Genomic DNA, 22,878 nt, shown 5'->3' on the forward strand with positions numbered 1-22,878 from the left:
ATGCCACAGAGGTCAGAAGAGGGCTTCGGATTCCCCTGGAATTGGAGTTAAGGATGGTTCATAGCTGCCATGTGGGTGCTGGAAATCCAACCCAGGTCCTCTGCAAGAGCAGCCAGTGCTTTTAACTGCTGAGCCATCTTTCCAGCCTCTGGCTAACCTATTTAATGTCACATCCTTAAAGAAGACTGCCTCCCTCTCTCCCAGGAGTTATCAGTTGCCAGTAGTTCCCTCAGCTAAGGTCGGAGCTTCATATTTACTTCCCCACTTCGATGCCAGGATTTTGTCTGGCCTGAGCTTTTGTGGGTCTTGTGCATGCTGTCACCATTGCTGTGAGTTCATAGGAGAAACTGACCATCTCACAGAGCTTTGTGGTTCCAGTGCCTTGGCATCCTCCTGAATGCCCAGGCCAGGAAACTGAGACTCAGAGGCCAGGTGACCAGTGACTAGCCTAGACCAGTGGCTGACTCTATCCAGCCCCTTTCATCTAGTTTCTCCTCTCCCGTCCTTCCTCATCCTCCATGCCCCTTCTCCCTCCTCTCTCCCCTCCTCCTCCTCCCTCCTCTTCCTCCCCCTCCCATTCTCTCCTTGTAGTGCAAGGCCCCCACCTATGTGTGACTTGCCAAGCATGTAAATTGCTAGGCTTGAGGTCTGTAAGACCTGTTGTAAAAGCAGTGTTTGGCATTTGTGCCTCTTGCAAGCATTCTGGGAGGGCTCTTGCCACCCCCAGCTTGTCTGCTCTAGGTGAAGCCCTTCTGCTTGGCCTAGTGATGCCCTTGGCAGATCAGTGTGGAATGTTCCCTCTGATAAGTACTAGAAAGGCCATCCTCCCCGGCTGTGGCAGTCAGTACTTTCTAGAACTCTGTTCGGTCCCTGCTATTCCCACTTTACAGAAAAGATCATTGAGGCCAGACAGCTGCTGAAGGGCAGACCAGCAGAGCTCAGGGATTGGCTGCTTTTTCTTAAAGGACCAGGTCTAAGGTTTTGGGCTCTCCAGACTTGAGGTCTCTGTGGCAGCCACTCTGCTATGGCAGCTACGAAGTGGTTGTAGACAGTGCTTGACAGTCAGTGTGACCTTGCCAGCCCTGTGGCCTGAGCCTCCCCATTTGCTCCCGGTTTGCTTTTTCCCTGAAATTTCCTGGCTTTGAGAATTTTGCTTAAAGTTGAAGGGAAAAAAAATAGTACTGTCTTAACTGTATCTGTAACACAGTATTTCTCCTTTTTTGGAGGGATGGTAACAATATTTCAAGTGCTCAAATTTACCCTGAACTCACCAATCCAGTCTGCAGTGTTCCCAGGCTGCTGGAGTGCTGCACTGTGTGGGGCTGTTCTTCTGGTGGCCACTAGGTGGGGGCCGTTGACAGGCATCGGCCTCTGGCTTCTGGTTGAGACCTCTACTCTCCTGAGCCACCTGCAGTGCTTTGCCCGCAAGGACACTTCCCCCGTGAACCATTAACAGCTGCAGTTCTGTCTGTCCCCATCCGGCCAGTTCACCTCGCAGCTCTGGAAGTCCTGCCCAGCTGGGCTTCTACTTCAGTGTTTAAAATACCTTCACCTGGACTAGGGAGATGGCTTAGCAGTTCACAGCACTTGCTCATCCGGAAGGCCTGAGTTCAGTTCCTAGCATTGGGCAGTTCACAGCTGCCTGTAACTCCAGCTCCAGGAGATCTGATGCTGCCTTCTGGCCTCTCTGGGAACCCACACACATGTTGCATGCATAGACACATACACATAAAGAAAGGAAAGTTAATAAAAACAAATGAAAGTAATGTTTTAAAAATCTTGATTTAGCTGTGAGAAAGTGGGACTAGGTAGTGCAGAACTTTTCCTTCAAATAAGGAGTCTGCATTTTCTTTGCTGTAGTGTAGAGAAGTTTTTGTGTGCCCTTTCTAGTCCTCCCTGAGAGGACTGAGCCCTGTGTGCCTTCTGGGGCCTGGTGTAGTGCTCACGAATGCTCGAGCTCCTCCTGTCCAGCCACCGGAGACAGAAGCAGAAGACTTGAAACAGTATCAGAAACATGGTAGATGGGCACCCTGTGTGGTGGCGTCCGCCGAGGTGGGTGTGGGGTACGTGGTCAACGGCCTGCGTGCCTACTGCTTCACAGAAGCCCTGGCCCACTGTGGTCCCTCACTCTGGCTACCCTCTGGGCCCCACATCCAGCTCCTCCCTGAGTCTTGGTAGCAAACTTCACTTCTCTCTCATTGTCTCTGTACTGGGAGTAGACCCCAGACAGCCTGGGCACAGGGTCCTCTGTGGTGCAGAGAGAGCTGGGCTCTGTGTGGGAAGTGGGGTCCTGCAGAGCCATCGGGGGTGCTCTGGTGCAGAGCCTCCATAAGCAGTGGGTAGACTGGCCAGGCGCTGTCAGGGAACTTTCACTCTCTGACCTTACCTTGCCCAGCTCTGGACAGAAGAGTGAACGGGGCCCTTTGAAGAGGGATAAACAGGAAAGCAAGTTGACAGATGGTGCTGGTGCTGGAGGGCAGAGAGAAATGCTGTGATAGGCGGCAGGGCCTGTGCAGGTGCTAGGGAGCTAGCAGAGGGCTCCAGGGGCCACACGGGGTCAAGCCCTGAGGGCAGATGCTGGAAGTGAGTGGGTCTAGACCAAGCAAAAGGGAACCACCATGGGCTCTGTCCTGCAAGAGAAAGCTGGCCTTGGTGGGGGAGCTCTGGGTTGGAGGGTGAGGGTAAGGGAAGCCCCAGAGGGCAGGTGGGAACAGGTAGGGCCTGGGTGCTGTTGCAACAGGGACAGCTAGATGGAGGAGTGCTTGGGGAGACCATGTGGAGGTCCCATATTATTCTAGCTGCCCAAAGGTGGCGGGCAGAGGGAGAGGACCTGGGGGATGCTGGTCTCTGCCTCTTGGTTGTGTAAATCCTATGTGGTCTGAGGCTACAGAGGACCAGAGGCATACCTGTGAATAAGCACCTTCTGCTCTCATCTCCACCCTGCCCCTCCTCCAGCCCGACTCCAGCTTGAGTCCACCTAGCAAAGTGGAAAGCGAAGAATTTGGTCACCAGTCCCCTCAGAGCTGCCTTTCCCTGCCCTGCAGTTACTTCGGTACCTTCCCCGTGGGCTCGTGGTGGCCTGGAGGGCGATCAGCTGTGACACACGGCGCTTTGTTTCATGGACTTGCATAAGGCTGACTAGTAGGGTGTCCAGCCAGCACAGCCTCAGCAGCCGTGTCTGTTCTTCAGGTCACTACAGCTACTCAGAGAGCCGTGTGGAGAGGGACGGCCTGATCCTCACCAGCCGTGGGCCCGGAACCAGCTTCGAGTTTGCGTTGGCCATCGTGGAAGCGCTTAATGGCAAGGAGGTGGCTGAGCAGGTGAAGGCGCCACTCGTCCTCAAAGACTAGAGCCCGAGCCTTGGCCCCAATCGAGGCCAGGCCTCAGCATGTGGCCCGCCGGTGTGTCTAGGAGCTGCTGACCCTCAGGAAGTAGTGCAGTGAAGTAGCCACCACAGGGCTGTACCTGAAGACGGTCTGTACATTTCTGAGCCTTGTTTGCAGAATAAAGAGTGTTTAGCAAGCTCCTACCTTCCTGTCTGGTGTCTTCCTGACACCACACCGTTAGCTGTTTGTGGCCCGTGACCTGAGGTTAGCTGTTTGTGGCCCATGACCTGAGGCCCCGCAGAGCCCCCGCCGAGCCCCTACCCCAGCCTGGAGGAAAGCACGAAGCAAGGCTCTGTGAGGCCAGGGCTTCTCCCTTTCCAGAAGTGCCAGCAGAGGCCGTGAGCGTTTGTCAGTCTCCCTTTCTTTGCACTGTGGAGAAGTCCTCTTAGGACTGAGCATCCTGAGGCCACCCTGCATCTGTCCACTGGAGTCAGCTCACACAGCACTCCTAAGAACATTCCACTCCCACTCAGGACTGAGACAGGACAGGCCTCAGATGCCTCTGACCACATGGCCCAGGTAGATCAGCAGGTGGATGAGGCTCGGTTTGGGTGCTGTCTGTACTGGAATAGCTAGGAAGAAGCAGGTAAAGGTGGGGCACTGGCAGCCACCTTGCCACTGAAGGATGAACACCCAGGGATGGCCCTCAGGAAGCCCTTATCCAGCTCTTGGTCAGAAAGCAAGGCAGGAGTTAGCTGTTAGAAATGAAAACGTAATTGTGCATTTTGATGAATAGTGTGAAAGAACATAGAGAATGTCAAAGAGGCTTCACGAGGTAGGGTGGGTGTGGCAGGCCTCTGAAGAAGTGACAGTCAAGGTCACACTTGAAGAAAGAGCACATATTAGGCCAGGTGCGGTGGTGCATATTGTAACCCTACTACCCAAGAGGCGAGCAAGGAGGATCCCCACAAGTTGCAGGCCAGGCAGGACTATGTGGTGAGACCTTTTCTTTGGGGGGGGGGTTGATGGGGTCTCCCTGTAGCCCCAGTCCACCTGGAACTCACTGCGTAGACTAGGCTGGCCTTGATCTCATAGAGATCCGCCTGCCTCTGCCTCCCGAGTGCTGAAATCAATCAAAGGTGTGCGGCACCACGCCTGGCATCATGGTGAGGCCCTTTCACTTCTTTTTTTGTCCAGTGAGCACTTTGTGCCAAGTCGTGTCAGTGGTCCTGGGAATGAACCAGTGAGAAATTGAAATGGGCTCTGTTCTGACAGAGCCTAGTTACAGGAAAGGGAGCAGCGAGGACACAGATGTGTCCTGTGGTAAAAACGAAGTTTCCTGCCTGACAGGGCCTCTCCGATAGGCGATCCTAGGGTAAACGGGAAGAAATCGGAGCGTGAGAGGCTGAGGTAGGGAGTACAGAGGCCCTGGGGCAGGAGCTTGGGTATGGAGGAGCTTGGGTGAGGAGAAATTGGTAAGTGGAAGCTGGAGCTGTGGTGAGCCGAGGAGCCAGTGTAGAAGACCCCGTCACCTGGCTTTGTTAAGGGCTCACTGTGTTAGGGAAGCCCACAGAGCCATAGCTGTTGCTGCTGTCAGTCCGCAGCCACCAGTGCTGAGTCAGGGTAGGCATGGCAATGGAGGGTGTTCATGGGAGGTGACACCGGTGCTGAGTCAGGGTAGGCATGGCAATGGAGGGTGTTCATGGGAGGTGACACCGGTGCTGAGTCAGGGTAGGCATGGCAATGGAGGGTGTTCATGGGAGGTGACAGGAGAAGGGCAGCAGGAGGCTGCTCTCACGTTTCTGACTTAAACAGAAGCCAAGTACAGATTCTGTTGTAGCTGATGAAGGAGACGGGAACAGGGTCAGGATGAATTCAGATTTCAGCTTGATGGATTTGAGGCACCTGTAAAATACACTTCACAAGGTAAGAAAAGCCAGGGGTGATGGCTCGCACATGTAATCCCAGCTCCCAGGAGGCTGAGACAGGAAGATCACCATGATTTTATAACCAGCCTGGGTTACATAGTTCCAGGCCAGCCTGGGCTAGGGTAAGATCCTGTCTCAAAGACAAGAAACGTGGGGCTGGAGAGATGGCTTGGCGGTTAAGAGCACTGGCTACTCTTGCAGAGGACCTGGGTTTGATTACTAGCACCTACATGGCAACTAACAACTGTCAGTAACTCCAATTCCAGGGGATCTGATGCCATCTTCTGACCTGCAGGCATTGCACACATGGGTGTAGTTACATGCAGACAAAACACACATAAAATAAACATATGGAAAGATAGGCAGACTTGTATCTCTGCCAGGCACTAACTGTGGTCTGAAAGTCATTTACTGTTGATTGTGACCATCCCCAGACCCACAAACTCTCAGCCCTTGCCTCCAAATGGTTTCCTGGAATGTTATCTATAGGGATCCTGGAAGTGGGGAGCTCTCTTCCTGTTTATACCTTGGGGCAGCAAATAGGTGACTCTGGGCAAACCAACTCTGAAACGGGACTTTGAGGGAGGATTGTATCGGCCTGTGCATCAGGAGTGCAGGCTTCTTCCCCTGCGTGTGGGGCGGAGGCCCCAGGAAGCCACTCCATCAAGCCCTTGGGTCTGGCCAGTCAGGACCTGCTAGCTCTGGGGCTGATAAGACTCAGCCCTTGGGCCTCTCTGCCTGCCCGTGCTAGTCCAGCCTGCTCCTCTCCCAGCAGGTGACTGGGGACCTGGAACTGGGGGAAGGGAGGAGGCTGTCCATAAGGGGAGGTGACCAGGTAGTGGACAGTGTCAGTCCAGGGCCACTTGGAATGACCTTCATTCTGCTCTTTTTTCTTTATGTTTTTGCCTTTTTTGTAAGAATTTGTTCATATTAGAGAGCTTGGCGGCCCCAGTGATTCACAGCCCATGCTAGGAGAGGTTGCTCAAACTCAATCCAGAAATCTAGATGTTGGCCCGGAGCACGGCTCCCTTGATGGAAACCAGGCGATGTTTGCGGGAACAAGGAACTTAAAGCCTTTAGTCTTAACCAAGGTCCAGGGTTCTGAGGGTCACTGGAGGGCAGTGAGGATCAACCCATTTTCTGGGGGTGTGAAATAGCATCCCAGGGAAGGGCTAGCCTCTCCTAGCACTCGCTGTGTGCCTGGCACCCAAGGTTAGGCCAGTTCTATTGAGAATGGCCTTTCTGCAGGCATTTTCTCCCAACACACAATTCTCCTGCCTTACCCCTGAGCACTGGGATCATAGGCTTGCCCTGCCAAACTTGACTTTTCACACTTTGGAGCTTGGTATGTACATCATACACTTCTTCCCCTCTTGGCCTTTTCACTTATTAAAACCTAGAGGTGGGGCTGGAGGTGCAGCTCAGTTGGTAGAGAACTTGCCTAGCATGTGCACAGCCCAGGTTTGATCCCGGCATCACATCAAAAACCAGGAGGGGTGGCGCAGGGTGGCGCATGCCTGTAACCCCAGCCTTAGGAGGGAGAGGCAGGAGGATCAGGAGTTTATCCTTGATTACATAGTGAGTTTTAGGCCATCCTGAGCTACACGAAACCCTCAAAAAAGGGTGGTGAGGTGGAGAAATGACTCAGCAGTTAAGAAGGACTCGGGTTCGGTTCCCAGTACCCTCATGGCAGCTAACAGCCATCTGTAACTCCAGGGAATCCGACACCCTCTTCTGGCCTCTGTGGACTTTGCATGACATGAGCATATTACATGTGTAGGCAAAATATACACATAAAAAATAAATTTTTAAACACGTGTGTGTGTGCCTCAGCTCAGCCAGCAGCCCCTACAGAGAGCCACTGGTGCATCCACTGTGAGAAGACGACCTGTCTTCAGAGGGCAAGAACTTGTCTGTCCTCTGCCACAACAGCATCCTAAAAGCCAGAGCCATGATAAGCTTGGAAGTGCATTTCATAAACTGAAACTGTAGCCAACTGTATCATCCTGGAGCAGATCAGGCATTCTGTAGTCTAGCACCGATCCACTAAGGAGTGAGGAGAACAGTAACTTCTGAAGCTAATTCTGCAGGAGCTTCTGGGTGCTTTTAGGAAGTCTCATCTTTGTCCTTCGTGAGGGAACAGACACAGGACCTCAGCCTCTGCTGATCAGGGCTGACACACCTGTGGCCTGTGGCGTAGCCCAGCCTCTGAGCACCTGTGGGGCCAGAGAGTGAGTTATTGGGGAGGGGGTGGCTCTACCTGTCCACATGTGCACTGGCCTCCCTTTCTTGGTCCTACGTGTTCCTGGCATTGAGCCCTGAGGTGCTCTGAACAGCTTTAGGAGAGGAAAGAAGGCAAATGACAGATTCACCTTCCTCTCCATCACCACCATCTCCATCATCAGGGCTGCTATCACCACCGACCCCTCCTCCACCACCCTATCTTCATCTTCACTTCCTGCAGCTTGCAGGACCAGGTTTCAGGCTCCCAAACAAGTCCTGGGCAAGCTGCAGTCATCAGGTCAGATGCAGTCCCATGGGGCCACCTGCCCCCCGCCCCCCGCACCACCTCTTCTACCTCTTTATTTTGACTTTGCAATTTTGCATGTGATCATTTTTCTTTAAAAAAATTGTTTTGTCCCATTGTGGTGATGCATTGCAATCTCAGAGCATTGGGGAAACTGAGGCAGGAGGATTGCCATGAATTCCAGATCAGCCTAGGCCTCATAGGGAGACCCTGGCTCAAGCAAATAAAAAACTTTTTTGTTTTTGAATTCAGCTTGTTTCTAGAGGTTTTTTTAGGTGACTTAAAAATAACTTTAGAGGGGCTAAGGGTGCAGCTCCACCATGCACAGGACCATATCAGCATCACAATTAGTGTAAACTGTGTGGGTGGACATTCACTCTTAAAAAAAAATAAAGGACCTTTAGTCCCAGCAAAGGCAGAGGCAGGGGGATCTCTGAGTTCAAGGCCAGCCTGTTCTACATAGTGAGTTCCAGGACAGCTGGGACTACAGGGAGACCCTGTCTCAAAAGACAAAAAAAAAAAAATTTTTTTTAAGGGGGCTGGAGATGGCTCGGGAGAGAAGAGCATTACTGCTCTTGCACAGGCCCTGGGTTCAGTTCCCAGCACCCATACCTGGCAGCTGACAACCACCTGTAACTCCAGTTCCAGGGGATCCAATACCCTTTTCTGGCCTCTGTGGGCACCTGCAGTCCATGGTGCACATACAATACCCTCAGGCTCATATACCCATAAAATCGAATGAGTAAATCTTTTAAAAAGTTTTTGATGTATTTATTTTTATTTTATGTGTATGAGTGTTTTGCCTGTGTGCATATAAGTGTGTCACATGCATATAATGCCTGCACAGGACAGAAGCAGGCATTGGATCCCCTGGAACTGGAGTTACACATGGTTGTCAGCCGCCATGTGGATGCTGGGAGCCAAACCCAGGTCCTCTACAAGAGCAGCCAGTGCTTTTAACCACTGAGCATCTTTCCAGCCCTGAGTAAATAAATGTTTTTTTTAAAAAGCAAGAGAGCTGCGGTGCGGGAAAGGTACTGGCCAGGTAAATGTGGACTGGTGGTAGAGGGTCTGCTCTGTTGGACTTGCGTCTTTGCTCGGGAGCTTTTCCGTGCAGGCAGATGAAGGTATGGAAGATACACACACCTTGAAAAGTGCCAGGCTCCATTTGCTTCCTTCCTGGGCAGAATGAGATTTCACAGTTTACAGAAGAGACTCAGCTGGGTTGTGGCAGGTGAGTGCTGTGTTCCAAAGTTTCCCTTCTACAGGGTGATGCCATGGGCAGACCTGGCCTGCAGCCCACCGCTGCAGTGGTCAGCAGCTGAGTGGTCAGTTTGCAAATGCTGGTGCTTAACCAGCCCAGGGGACCAAGGGACAACCAGAGTCTTGTTATGGAAAGCTTTTACAGGCAGGGGCAGGGAAGTGTGACTGGTACTGAGGCCTGGCCCCTGTGTTCAGCCTGCAGTAGTCTACCAATGCAAGTGCAGAGCTCCCACACAGGAATGAGGTCACCTCTCGTCTAGTACTTGGTTATGCTTGCACTGCCTTATCCAGGAACCACAGCCACTCGGCACACTTATGACAGACAATTATCCTCGGTGGCAGGTACTGTGTCATTAGTCTTTGAGACATCAGCTCAGTGCCAACTGGGTCTCAAAGCACTTTTCGAAATTTTTAATTATACAAATTTGTCCATACTTGCTTCTTAGAAAAGCCTCAACCCACAAAAGCTTTACAAAGCAAGGCTTAAAATGTCTCCTGCCACCACCACCCCCAGTTCCCTCTTCTCCCAGAAAGTCCCCCTTTTACTCTTTTCCTAGAACTTAAAAATGGTATAATGGGGCCTGGAGATATGGCTCGGCCCAGGAGTTAAGAGCACTGGCTGCTCTTGCAGACAACCTGGGTTCACATCCCAGCACCCATGGTGGCTAACAACCATCTGTGACTCCAGTCCCAGGGGATCCAATGCCCTCTTTTGACCTCTGTGGGCACTGCACGACACAGGTGCACTTACACACATGCAGGCAATACACTCATACACATAAAATAGTAATAAAAAAATATTTTTTAAAAAACAAATGGTGTAATGGTACAAACTTTTACCCACACACATTATGCTTTTTTTGTACATGCAGACATCACACATTAGAATTCCAAAGGTTATTTTACACACCTTTGATCCTAGCACTCGGGAGATAAAGGCAGGCAGATCACTGAGTTCAAGGCCAGGTTGAACTATTTATCCAGTTCCAAGTCAGCTGGGGCTACAGGGAGACCCTGCCTCAAAAAGATTTTTTTAAAAAGGTTCTATTTAAATAAACAGATAATAGGAGCTATTGTGTATTTTGTTTTGCAAATTGGATTTTTTGAAATTTAGTATGACTTGGAAGTGTGCCCATATCATGTCGACTCTGCATAAGAGCACAGAAGGGTCCCACTGCAAAACTGTATTGTAACTTATTTATGCATTCCTCTGTGAATGGATTTCCGCTTTCTTAATATTCATTTTTTATTTTATGTTTATGAGTATATCGCCTGCATATATGTAAGTGCGCCCGTGTTGTGCAGTGTCCATGAAGGCTAGAAGATGGCATTGGAATCCCCTGGAACTGGAGTTAATGGCTGGTTGTTAACTACCACGTAGGTGCTGGGAACCGAACACAGGTCCTCTGTGCAAGAGCAGTAGCGCTCTTAACTGCTGAGCCTTCTCTCCAGCCCCTCTGCTGGTCCTTGGTTGCACGATACAGAGAAATCAAGCTGGAATGAGCTGGAAACCTCCTCCCTGCTGGCTTTCACAGTGCTGGGAGGTGCTGTGCAGGCTTCTGGGGAGAAAGGTCGATGGGGTGACTCTGCATTAAACTGTGTCATGCAAGACAGGACCATTGGTGCAACAGTAGTGTGAAGGTTATGAGGGTAACCAATAGCTTTCTGATAGGATTTGAGGTCTGCTCCACAGGAGGGAATTCATGCCTGATACTGTAAACCGGGTCAAAAGCCTATGGCTCAGGAGGTCATGGCCTCTAATGGGGAACCTGCTACTGTTGTTTTGCTAAAGGGACCTGCTGTCAAGCTGCCTTCTGACTATGTTTATACCCATAATCTAGTGCCACTCTCATCCCTGCCCGGAGAAACTTGTCTGCAGTGGGCAGCAGTTAATACAGAGACTGTTCTAGTTGCTTTCTGCATGTGAAAAAGTAACGGGAGGAGAGGGTTTATTTGGCTCCCAAGTTACAGTCCCTCATCAAGGGGAGCCAAAGCAGAAACTTGGCAGGAGCTGGACACAGAGATCACGGAGGGACCCCGCTGACCTGTGTGCTCCTCGCTTCTGCTCAGTCACCTTCACCAGCCCAGGCCCACCTGCCCAGGGGCGGCACCGCCCACAGTGGGCTAAGCCCTCCCACATCATTTAGCAATCAAGATAATGCCCACAGGCCCATCTGATGGAGGAAATTCTTCAGTGAATGTTCCCTCTTCCCCGCTGTGTTGATTGACAACCAAGATTAGCTACCACTGACGCATAACTTGTCAAAGTGCTTAGAAGTATCTACTGAGTGCTCAGCCCTAAATGGGACAGCTATATCAACCCTTCCCCAAGGCTTAGGGGACATCATGGAAGCGGGGGGGGGGGGGGGGGGGGGTATGTAAGCGCCAGAGGATAGTTAGGAGAGCTGTGAAATGCTGTCTTCATGAAATCGCTGCAGCTTTGATTGCCTGCACGATTGGTCAACTTTCCAACAAGTGACACTGACTGGACTCGGTGAGTTATTAACGGAAAAGGAGAGGGTATGAAGGGGATTGTTGGGGTTCCTGGGGAAGCTGGAGCAGGGAGTTGAAGGTGTCTGTGATCATAAACATTGTGTGTGTGTGTGTGTGTGTGTGTGTGTGTGTGTGTGTGTATGAAATTGTCAAAGAAGAAATACAAGACACTATTCCAGGGAAACTGCACATCGCATAAAACTTACCATTCTAAGCATTTTGTTTTGTTTGGTTTTGAGACAGGATCTTACCATGTGACTCTAGACTGGCCTAGAACTCACTATGCAGACCAGGATGGCCTTGAACTCATGTACATCCACCTGCCTCTGCCTTCTGAGTGCTGGGACTCTAAAGGTGTGTACCACTGCACCTGGCTATCCTCAGCATTTTAAGTGTATAGTTCAGTGGTCAAATAGATTGATAACATAACCATTACCACCGTCATCACCAGAGTTCTGTTCATTTTGTACAAATGACAAAAGATATAAATGAGGACATGCCTCCTCATTAAACAAGGGTTATTCTCCTTTCCCTCAGCCCGGCAATCGCCATCCCACGTTCTCTCTGATTTTGACTGGTACCTCATTTTAGTGGGACCCTGTAGTATGCCTCTTACTGGCATAGGCACCTTGCATGATGTCCTCAAAGCCCACCATCGTGAGGTGTCACAATTCCCTCCCTTTTTAAAAAGGGATGGTACCTGGCTGTATGGACACAACCATATCTTGTTTAAGCATCTCTTTTTATTTTATTTATTATTTTTATTTTATGTATGTGAGTGTATCGCCTGCATGTGTGCCAGTGCACCCGTGTCATGCAATGCGTCAGAAGAAGGCTTCGGATCCCCTGGAACTGGAGTTACAGACAGCTGTTAGCAGTCATGTGGGTGCTGGGAATCAAACCCAGGTCCTCTGCAAGAGCAGCCAGTGCTCTTAACTGCTGAGCCAGCTCTCCAGCCCCGGCATCTCTCTTGACAGATCCTGAAGTTTGCCTGGTCCTTGCTGTGGTTTTGATTTGTATTACCCAGTGACTAAACACACTGAGCACCTTGTGTTTAGTGTCCATTCATATATCTTCATTAGAGAAATATTCAGTCAAATCCTTTGCTCATTTTAGACCTTTTAATTGTTGTCGTTTGTTTTTGTTTATTTTTGAGACCCAGGCTCACTATGTAGCCCTGGCTGGGCTGGAACTTGATATGTAGACCTGGCTGGCCTTGAACTCACAGAGATCTGCCTGCCTCTGCCTCCTGAGTGCTGGGACTAAAGGCATGTGCTACTATGCCTGGCCTTCAACCTGAGTGGTTGTTCTTGGTCTTAACGGATGTCCTAGGGAGCAGCCCAGTGGCTCCACTGTATGGATGAATCACGTTTTGTTATCTGACTATCCATTGATGGATATTTGGAGGTTTCTATCTTTGGGCTGTTATGGTTGTTACAGATATTTAGGTACATTTATCTGGGTACCTGTTCTCACCTCTCCTGTCCCCCTAGAAATAGTGTTGGTCACATGGTGACCAACCATGGTATGCCAATGGTGTTTAGGAATCACCATTCTTTTTTTTTTTTTTAATTTTATGTGTATGCATGTATTGCTTGCATGTAGGTAAGTGCACCCGTGTCATGCAATGCCCGTGGAGGGCAGAAGAGGCTGTTGGATCCCCTGGGACTGGAATTACCAACAGTTGTTAGCTGCTATGTGGGTGCTGGGAATCAAACCCGGGTCTTCTGAAAGAACAGTCAGTGTTTTTAACCATTGAGCCATCTCTCCAGCCCCTCTTTTTTAAAAAATTTATTTATTATTATTATTATTTTAATCTTTTTGAGACATGGTCTCCCTGTAGCCCCAGCTGGCCTGGAACTCACTTTGTAGACCAGGCTGGCCTTGAACTCACAACAATCTGCCTGCCTCTGCCTTCTAAGTGCTGGGATTAAAGGCATGCACCACCATGCCCAGCTTAATTTTATTTATTATTTTAATTTTATGAGTATTATGCCTGCATGTGTGCAGTGCCCACAGAGGCCAGAAGAGGGAGCCCGGAACTGGAGTTATCAGTTGTGAGCTGCCATGTGAGTGCTGGGAACCGAATCCAGGATCTCTGAAAGAACAGCCAGTGCTCTTAGTTGCTGAGCCATCTCTCCAGCCCCTATTTATTTCATTTTTTAAATTTTTATTTATGTGTATGAGTGTTTTGCCTGCATGTATGAAAGTGCATCCATGTCATGCAATGCCCATGGAGGCCAGAAGAGGGTGTCGGGCCTTGTTCCTATAGAACTGGAGTTATTGACAGTTGTAAGCCACCGTGTGAGTGCCAAACCCAGGTTCTCTGCAAGAGCAGCAGTGCTTTTAACTGCTGAGCCATCTCTCCAGCCCCAGATTCTTTTTATAAAGCTAAACCTATCTTTTAAAAAATTACATTTACCAATTTATTCACTTCTTTATATACTTATTTGAGAGAGAGAGAGGTAGGGGAGGTATGAAGGTCAGGGACAGCTTGCAGGAGTCAATTCTCTCTTTACACCATGTAGGACCTGGCAATCAAACTCAGGTAGTCAGGCTTGACAGGAAGTGCCTTTGTGCACTGAGCCATGTCATCAGCCCACCACTCAAATTATTTATGGGCACTAGGATTATTTGGTCCTTCCTGTCTTTTCTTCCCTCCCTCCCTCCTTTCTTTTTCTAACAGAGTTTCATGTATTCTAGGTTGGCCTTGAATTTACTATGTAGCCAAAGATGACCTTGAACTTCTGATTCTCCTGCCTCTACCTCCCAGGTGCTAGGGGTAAAGGGGTGTGCCACTATGCCAGGTTTATGTAGTACTGGGGGTCGGGACTGGGGGGTAGAGTCCAGGACTTTGCTCTTTGCCACTCTACCAACTGAGCCACATCCTCAGCCGTCAGAAATTGATATTCTCTTCTTTCTAGATTTTCTCTAGTTTTTTTTGTTGTTGTTGTGGGTTTTTTTGTTTGTTTGTTTGTTTGTTTTTTTGATAAGGTCTCCCTAGTCCCAGCCTACCTGGAACTCAGTATGTAGACCACACTAGCTTGGACCTCACAGAGATCCCAGCTACCTCTGCCTCCCAAGGGCTGGGATTAAAGGCATGTGCCACCAGGCCCAGCATGACTTTCTCTAATTTCTAAAGTTCGATGCTTGCCTCATTAGTTTTGAGATTTCTTCTCCTAATGTAAATGTTCAAATCTCTGTATATGTAATTCTGATTATTGTCAAGTATATGCAGTAGTTTTTGTTGTTTTTTTTTTTTTCTCCTTCAGTTTCTCTAGTTACCTCTGTGTTCTGGTCTAATGTGGTTAGAGAACCCAGTCTCTAGAGAACCCAGTCTATAGTTCATTTTATGTGTATGAGTGTGTTGCCTGCATATGTGTAACAGTACCTGTGTTGTGCAGTGTCTCCAGAGGTTAGAAGAAGGCATCAGATCCCCTGGAACTGGAGTTACAGGTGGTTGTCAGCTGCCATGTGGGTGCTGGGAATTGAACCTGGGGTCTCTGCAAAAGCAGTCAGTGCTCTCTACCGCTGAGCCATCTCTCCAGCTCCTGTGGTTCCAACCTTTGCAGTGGGTCAATACTGGTAAATATTCCATGTGTGACGGGAAGAATGGGTCTGCTCACTTCAGTCCAAACATCATGGAGCATCGGGGAGAGGAGTGACTGGGACTCCAGCTCTGCAGGTGAGAACAGAAATTGCAGCGACCACTTTGGAAAGCTGTTTGGCAATATCTGAAAACAACAAATACAAATAAAATATACCCAACAGAAATACGGACACAGGACCACCAAATTCTTGCACATATGCAAGAATGTTCATTGTTTGGTCAGGGGCCTGCCCTTTCAAGATCAGATCCACACCCCCCCCACCCCCCTCCACTCTGATCCCTGTCTCCTAAGGAAGTAAAGTGGAATTTGTAAACAAATGTGTTTCTTTATCTCTGCAGAAACTGGCTTTGAGCTGGCCATGCTCTGCATGCCCTGGGGAAAACTTGTGAAAGGAAAGGGCTCTGTATCTCCTCTCTGCGTACCTCTGGGGCTGGTGCACCTTCCCTCTCTCCCCCTTTCAGGTTCCCCTGTCATACTGTCATGGTGGCTCTCTTCTGCTCTTTCCCTTCAAGCTGCCTCTGTAATCCCCCAACCCCCCCACCACACACACACTGCCTCTGAAGTGATGCACTGTCTCACAATGCTTGTGGTTGTGTGGCCCCGTCTCCCCTGATGAAGCTCATGGTTTGAAAGGTAATTTTGTGTCAGCTCTTTTCCAGAACCAAACCACCACTTGTCTTTCTCCTTTAACAATCATAGAAGCTCACTGGGCGTGGTGTGCACACCTTTGGTCCCTGCACTGGAGGCAGAGGCTGGTGGATCTCTGTGAGATGGAGGCCAGCCTGTTCTACATAGGGAATGCCAGACCAGCAGGGGCTACAGAGAGACCCTGTCTCAAACAAAACAAAACAAACCCAAACCAAAAACAATCATAGCAGCATTTACAACTGCTCTAGGAGAAGAAACTCAGACGATAGATAAATATCTCTAGGGTTGTTTGAACAATAGAATGAAGATGAAAAAACTATTTTTGTGTGCCAGAATCTCCACAAAACAGAATACTAGTTGGGCATGATGGCTTAGTCCCAGCACTCCAGAGCAGAGGCAGGCAAACCTCTGTGGATTCAAGGCCAGCCTGGTCCACATAGTAAGTTCCAGGCCAGCTGAGGCTACAGAGAGACCCTGTCTCAAAAAGACCAAAAAAACCCCCCAAAAACCCAGAATATTGCAGCAAGGAGACCAGATACCAAAGAGCGTTGCTGTGAGATCCATTTCTTTGTCGTTTTGGCATATATTAATTATGGATAATGTTGGATTTCTTTATGACATTTTCATACACATACATGTTGATCATGTTCACCCCCCAACCCTGTCTTGCCCCCCTCCCTTTCCTATAAAGTTTAAAACCAAGCAAAATTGATCTATGGCATGGTAAGTCAGGATGGTGGTTACCTTCTCGTTGGGGTGTCGTGTTCTGGGAGGTAAAAAAGAAGCAGCTCTGGCGTCCAGCATGCCCAGCCTAATTTCTTTTTCTTTATCCACTGTCATGGGTCTGTCTTCCCTCGCCCCTCATCCACTCACATCCCTTTCTTTGTCTCTAAAAATCCACTGTGATTCATTAGGATTTCTGAAATTGCGGCTTAGTATATTTGACAGTTCTAGAAAGTTCTTCTAATGGTCTTGGCGTATATTGCTGTTGCTGCTGCATCCTTCCTGCGAATGTTAACGCGTATCCTTTCATTCTTTCACAGCTCTCGACTGCTTGTAACATTTCCCATTTCCTAGTCTCTGTGTCGCATTCTGTGTAATTTCTTGAAATCCATCCTTACATTCATAAAATGTTTAGCTGGGTCCCATGGGGGGGGGCTGCTTCACCCATTGGTATCATAATTTTAGTGAATATATGCATACATATAGAGATATATAAACATTTCAAGACGCTTTATTCTTTATTTTATGTGTATCAGTGTATTGCCTGCATGTGTGTAAATGCACCTGTGTCGTGCAATGCCCATGGAGGTCAGAACGTGTTGGATCCCCTGGAACTGGAGTTACAGACAGTTGTTAGCCACCATGTGGGTGCTGGGAATTTAACCCGGGTCCTTTGTGAGAGCAGCCAGTGCTCTTAACGGCTGAGCCAGCTCTCTAGTCCTTCTAGAGTTTAGTATAGGCACAATGGTATCAATGGTGTCCCAAATTAACCAAGTCTTTCTTCCCAGAGGACAAGTTTGTTCCTAGTCTCTTTTCACTTCTCTTTCTCCTTGAATTAATCTGGGATCTTGGGTCTGTATCATTCATTTTTAGTCAGCGTAAAAATCACTCAACTGTAAGTTACAATGGCTGCTTCAAGTTGGCCCCTGGACATGCACTGGCCACTGGACATGCACTGGTCACTGGACACACATTGGCCACTGGACACACACTGGTCACTGGACACACATTGGCCACTGGACACACATTGGCCACTGGACATGCACTGGCCACTGGACACCCATTGGCTCCTGGACACGCATTGGCTACTGGACACACATTGGCCATTGGAATGCATGGCCATTGGACACATCCTCCTACTTCTTAGATTCTTTGGTTTGTCCTGCTGGGTTATGATTTGTTAGCCAGCTTTTCATTACTATAACAAATACCTGAGATAAATCAACCTGTAAAGAGTAGAGTGGTTTTGGTCACAGGTTTGGAGTTCTCAGTCCACAGTTGATTGGCCCATTGCTTTTGGGCCCTTGGTGATGTGACTTATCGCTGCAGAAAGCTCTTTCCTTATGGTCAGGACAAGAGAGGATAAAGACTTGGGCCCCAGGATCCCTTGAGCAAAGGACCTCCCACTATGTCCACCTCCCTAACGCACCAAGCTTGGGGGCAAGCTGTTAGCAAAGGGGCCTCCGAAGGCGTTTTTCCAAACTGAAGCAAAATCTGCGGGTGACAACTGCTCTGAGAGCCGTGTGTGGTGGTACACACCTGCAATCCTGCACTTGGGAGACCGGGACAGGGTGATCAGGAGTTCAAGGCCAGTCTGGGCTATATCAGACCCTGTCTCAAAGACTATAAAAAAATTGGCGTCCAGATGGCTCAGTGGGCAAAGGTGCTTGCCACCAAGCCTGATGACCTGAGTTTGATCACCGGGACTCACATGGCGGAAGGAGAGAGCTGACTACCAGCTGACCTCTGACTTCCACAATTGTGCTGTGGCGTTGTACACCTCCACATACACAAAATAAATAAAATGTAGTAAAAAATAAAAGGATTGTTGGGTGTGGTGGCGCACGCCTGTAGTCCCAGTACTTGGGAGGCAGAGGCAGGCGGATCTCTGTGAGTTCAAGGCCAGCCTGGTCTACATAGTGAATTCCAGGACAGCTGGGGCTACAGGGAGATGCTGCTTCAAAAAGACAAAAAACAAATAAGTAAAAAATAAATAAAAATAAAAGGTTAATGAAGTATAGATTTTAGGTTCAAAATAATTTTTTTCTTAGAATCTTAATATTGCTGTTTTCTTCTTCTCATGTTGTGGGGCCATTTAATTTACTCATTTGTAGCTAACTTTTTCTTTTTCAACTTCTCACTCACGTTAAAAGCTTTGTTGCTTTTCTTAGTGGGGGTGCGAAGCTTTGGAAAATGTGTTTAGGTGTGGTCTCATCTTCCTGAATTTTCAGATCAGGGGAATTTTCTTTTACTATGTTTTATTATTTTGGGGTACTGGGGTTTGAACCTAGGAATTCACACATGCTAAACAAATGCTCCACTACTGAATGGTATCCCCGCCCCCTTTTCTGCTCGATTGACTCTGTGTGTGTGTGTGTGTGTATTGGGTGTAACTGTAGAGGTCAGAGGACAACTTTCAGGAGTTACCTTGCACCTTGTTGAGGAAGCCTCTCTCCTGCTTCTACCACTGCACCTGCCTGTGAGCTTCTGGCAGTCTGCCTTCCATCTCACCATAGGGATACAGATGTGAAGCACCACATCTGGCTTTTTAGGTGGGTTCCAGGGGTCTATTTCAGGTTGTCAGATTTGCCTGGCAAGCTCTTTTACCTGTTGGACCCTCTCCCTGCCCACCCCAACCCTCTCCTACTACATTTGGATTATTTCCGTTGTGCTGCCTTCTAGCCCTCTCTCCTTAGACTCTATCCCTTGGCTCTTTTAAAATAATATATGAATATATGTTTATATATATATATATTACTTTTTGTTATTTTATGCGTTTGAGTGCATTGCCTGCATGTAAGTGCACCCGTGTCATGCAGTGCCCAGAGGCCAGAAAAGGGTGTCGGATCCCCTAAAATTGGGGTTATGGACACTTGTTAGCTGCCATGTGGGTGCTGGGTCCTCTCCAAAAGCAGTCAGCACTCTTGACCCAAGCCATCGCTCCACCCGTCCATTGGTTCTTTTACAACCTGTTCTTGCCTCACTGATAGACTACCCTAGTTAATCCTTGAGAACCATTGTTTTACCCATCAGTTTTGTGAAATGTTTACATGAGGGTTAGCCTTGTTTTGTTTCTGTTTTCTTGCCAGTGTTGATAACTGAATGCAGGGCCTCAGACATGCCAGACAGGAGCTCTCTCACTGACCTACCCTGCTGACTATCTGCCCCCTGAGCTTCCTCCCTCCTTTCTGTTTTTTGAAACAAGGTCTCAGTCTGCAGCCCAGGCTGATCTTGAACTCCAGGTGATTCTTCTTTTTAACCTTCCAAGCACCATGTGCATAATCATGTCCTACCATTTTTTTTTAAAAAAAGGATTATTTTTATGTGTGTATGTATTTGCCTACACATACGTATGTGCATCACCTGAGTGTCTGGTGTCCACAGAGGCCAGAAGACAGGATCAGATCTTCTGAAACTAGTTACATATGGTTGTGAGCTGCCATGTAGGTGCTGGGAACCAAACCTGGGTCCTCTTTTAAGAGCAGCAAGCGCTCTTAACTGCTGAGCCATCTCTCCAGCCCATTTTGGGCTTTTCTTGACATTAATTTTCCTTAAATGCTTGGTGACTTTTAATTGTGTACATGTTTGTGTTGAAATTTCCTATCATCTGCCTGTGGGTCAGAGTTCTAATTTCATGAGTCTGTTGGCCACAGCTGGGGAAGGACCATGATCTGGGCAGGGTGTGTGGTATGGGAAGGTGGCCAAGGGCACACACTAACACAAAGGTTGGGGAAGGGCAGAGATGCCTTATGGATATTCTGGAGGTACCCCTAGCAGTCATCCCGACTGCTGCTCCGGGCCCCACATTATTTCCATAAACAGAACGCTTGCTCAGACCTGGGAGCTTCCTTCACAGAATCTATACACCTTCAGCTCGGCCTTTCTTTTGGGCTTATTTCCATTAGACCAAACCCATCTGCTCTGTCTTTCCCAGATCCTGAAGCTTTCCGGCATGCCCACAATGTCTGACAATGCTGGAGTGGACTTCAGGTTTATTCTTGCTTTCAGATTTCACGTGCTTAGCAAGACAGGCAGCTAGGCCTAGTGATGGCAAGGTGAGGGGCTAACCAGTCCGGGAAAATACAAATGGGTTCCTCAGCCACGGCTTGCTCCAGTACGCACTGGTGTATACATAACATAGCAAGTTTTATGTGCCACGGAGGGTGTGGCGTTTATGTGTGATTCAGAAAGAATAATATGAGTTTGTGGAGATGGACATGGGTATTGGGGTGGGGACGAAGGGAGGAGGGAATTATGTGGGCTGGGTGGGTGGAAGGAATTCCTTTTAATGACACCAGAGCAGCTCAGAGAAAGCTCTGTAGCCACAAAAGCCGCTTTTTGTGATTACTGAAGACACCAAATCTTTAATTATACAAGAAAAAGTATTTACAGGAATAGCCAGGTATGGTGGCTAATGCCTGTAATCCAAGCAGTCCAGAGTCTGAGGAAGGAGGATCACTACTGAGTTCAAAGCCAGCTCGGGTTACAGAGTAAGTGTGAGTTAGCCTGGGCTAGAGTGTGACCTTGCCTCAAAATGACAACAAAAATCACACAATGTTCCCCACAGACTAATATTCCAGGTTTTAATATTCCAGGTTTAAAAATTAGTGTGTGTGTGTGTGTGTGTGTGTGTGTCCTCTTGTGGAAGTCAGAGGACAACTTTATGGTCAGTTCTCTCTGTGGATTGAACTCTGGTCACCAAGGCTTACCCCACTGAACCATCTCATCAGCCCTAAATTTCTTTCTGAGATCCTGATAGGTCCCATCTGCCAGATGACAGATGGCGATCTTGTTGAAGTCTTGTTGAATTCTTACAAAAAGAACAATCAAACGGATTCAGCACCAACAAACTGTGGAAGGACGGGGATGAAGGGGGAGTGACTTTAAAAACGAGACAGATCTCTGGCTGCTGGCCTCAGTCCTACACGGCTGATGTTCCTGACAGGATCAACTGAGTGTTTCGGTGGCCGCCAGCAAAGCTAACCTCCACACACCACCAGCTGGCACTGGCCAGGAGCAAGGTGAATGCTGGTGCCAGGCCTTGGGCTCCGTGGGGGCTAAGTCTGGTCTTGTCCCTCTTACTGCTCCTCTCTTCTCCCTCCAGGAAGGAAAGAATCATGTCCTCGTGAGTGACACCCCAGTCCCCATGCTCTCTTTGAAAGGCAGTCTCTTCCCTCTAAGACTGATTCTGGAGCCAGCACACACTGGTCTGGAGTGCCCAGCACAGGGTTTGGCAGAAAGCAAGTTCCTGACAACTGGGAGCTGTTCACACTGGGAGACATCTGCAAGCAAGTCAAATGGCCCAGAGCTCTGCCACATGAGCCGCCCCGCAGGACAATGCTACATTGTGTGGAGGAAAACACACCACCCTCAGTCTCCTGCTGGCCCAGGTCAGTTTCGGCCTGTACTTGGGGCAAATGGGAAGAAGTGAGAGCTTGAAACAGCTGCAGAAAGGTAACCCAGCGCACAGGGGTTGATGAAACTGAAATGTGGGTCTGGACCTCGCTCTGCTGGGCTCCAGGGGCCTCTGCACTGGACTCTCTTCCCTGGTTTTGGCTCAGGCCGGTGCAGGCCACCTGGGCTCCTGCAAACAGCAGACATGTAATTAGAAGCTCCTGGGCTGGGCCGAGGTGGTGCACAGGCAAGTCTGGTCCTGTGCCCGCCGCCCCTGCAGCCCCGAGCTGCAGGGCCAGGAGCTGCAGGAGCTGTCAGCTGGTGGCTGCTCGGCCAAGAACCCTGATCAGTGAGGGAGGAGACACTGTGTACAAGGACACTGGTTCATCCAAGAACATGAGGCCAGCCAGGAATTCAGAATAACAAAACACAGCTTCCTGTGTGCTGTGCCCGAGGCGGTGCCACGGCTCGGCCAGAGGAAGGCTTGGCGCAGGCCAGAATGACACGACTCATTCCGCCTTACACAAGAGGGGAGTGGACAAGTCATGCTGTCCCAGGGGACGCTAACCCTCACGACTCTGAAGAAATCCACGGGAGGCGTGTGATTAGATGTTTACTGACGTGGCTCCTCGGTGACTGCCAGGGAACGAGGGTGCTGAGAACGTCGAGCACATTCCTAAGGACTGTTCCTGGGTGACTTTGCCATTTAGCAGGAAGGGGCGATCTGCATACCCCTGAGCATGTGAACTTGCTGCAGGCTTTCTTTGGGGACCCTGGCAGGGTGTCTGGACTCACAGGATAAGAGATGACAGCACAAGAGGTTAAGCCAGCGGCCTGACAGCAGCTAAGACAGGTGCCAACTAGTACTCAGAGCGCATTCCTTCCTGCCCATTCCAGCACCCTGCCCCCTGCCCCTGACCAAACCCCGCCTGCCGCCCCAGGGCGGTGCACTCAGGACCGTCAGA

The 22,878-nt window shown here is 49.2% G+C and overlaps 1 protein-coding gene across 2 annotated transcripts in view; it reads left to right on the forward strand.

Annotated features, from left to right (window-relative positions):
* The window catches only part of Park7 (Parkinsonism associated deglycase), a 19,256-nt gene extending 15,727 nt beyond the window's left edge, over positions 1–3,529 (forward strand). For both annotated transcript variants that reach the window (XM_008822444.3, XM_008822445.3), the window contains exon 7: positions 3,190–3,529. In XM_008822444.3, coding sequence (XP_008820666.1) covers positions 3,190–3,350 — 161 coding nt within the window. In that variant the 3' untranslated portion in view covers positions 3,351–3,529. The remainder of the gene's footprint in view (positions 1–3,189) is intronic.
* Positions 3,530–22,878: the final 19,349 nt, after the last annotated feature.

This window comes from Nannospalax galili, unplaced genomic scaffold, assembly GCF_000622305.1.
Source record: "Nannospalax galili isolate Female #2095 unplaced genomic scaffold, S.galili_v1.0 scaffold1488, whole genome shotgun sequence".
Classification (NCBI taxonomy): domain Eukaryota; kingdom Metazoa; phylum Chordata; class Mammalia; order Rodentia; family Spalacidae; genus Nannospalax; species Nannospalax galili.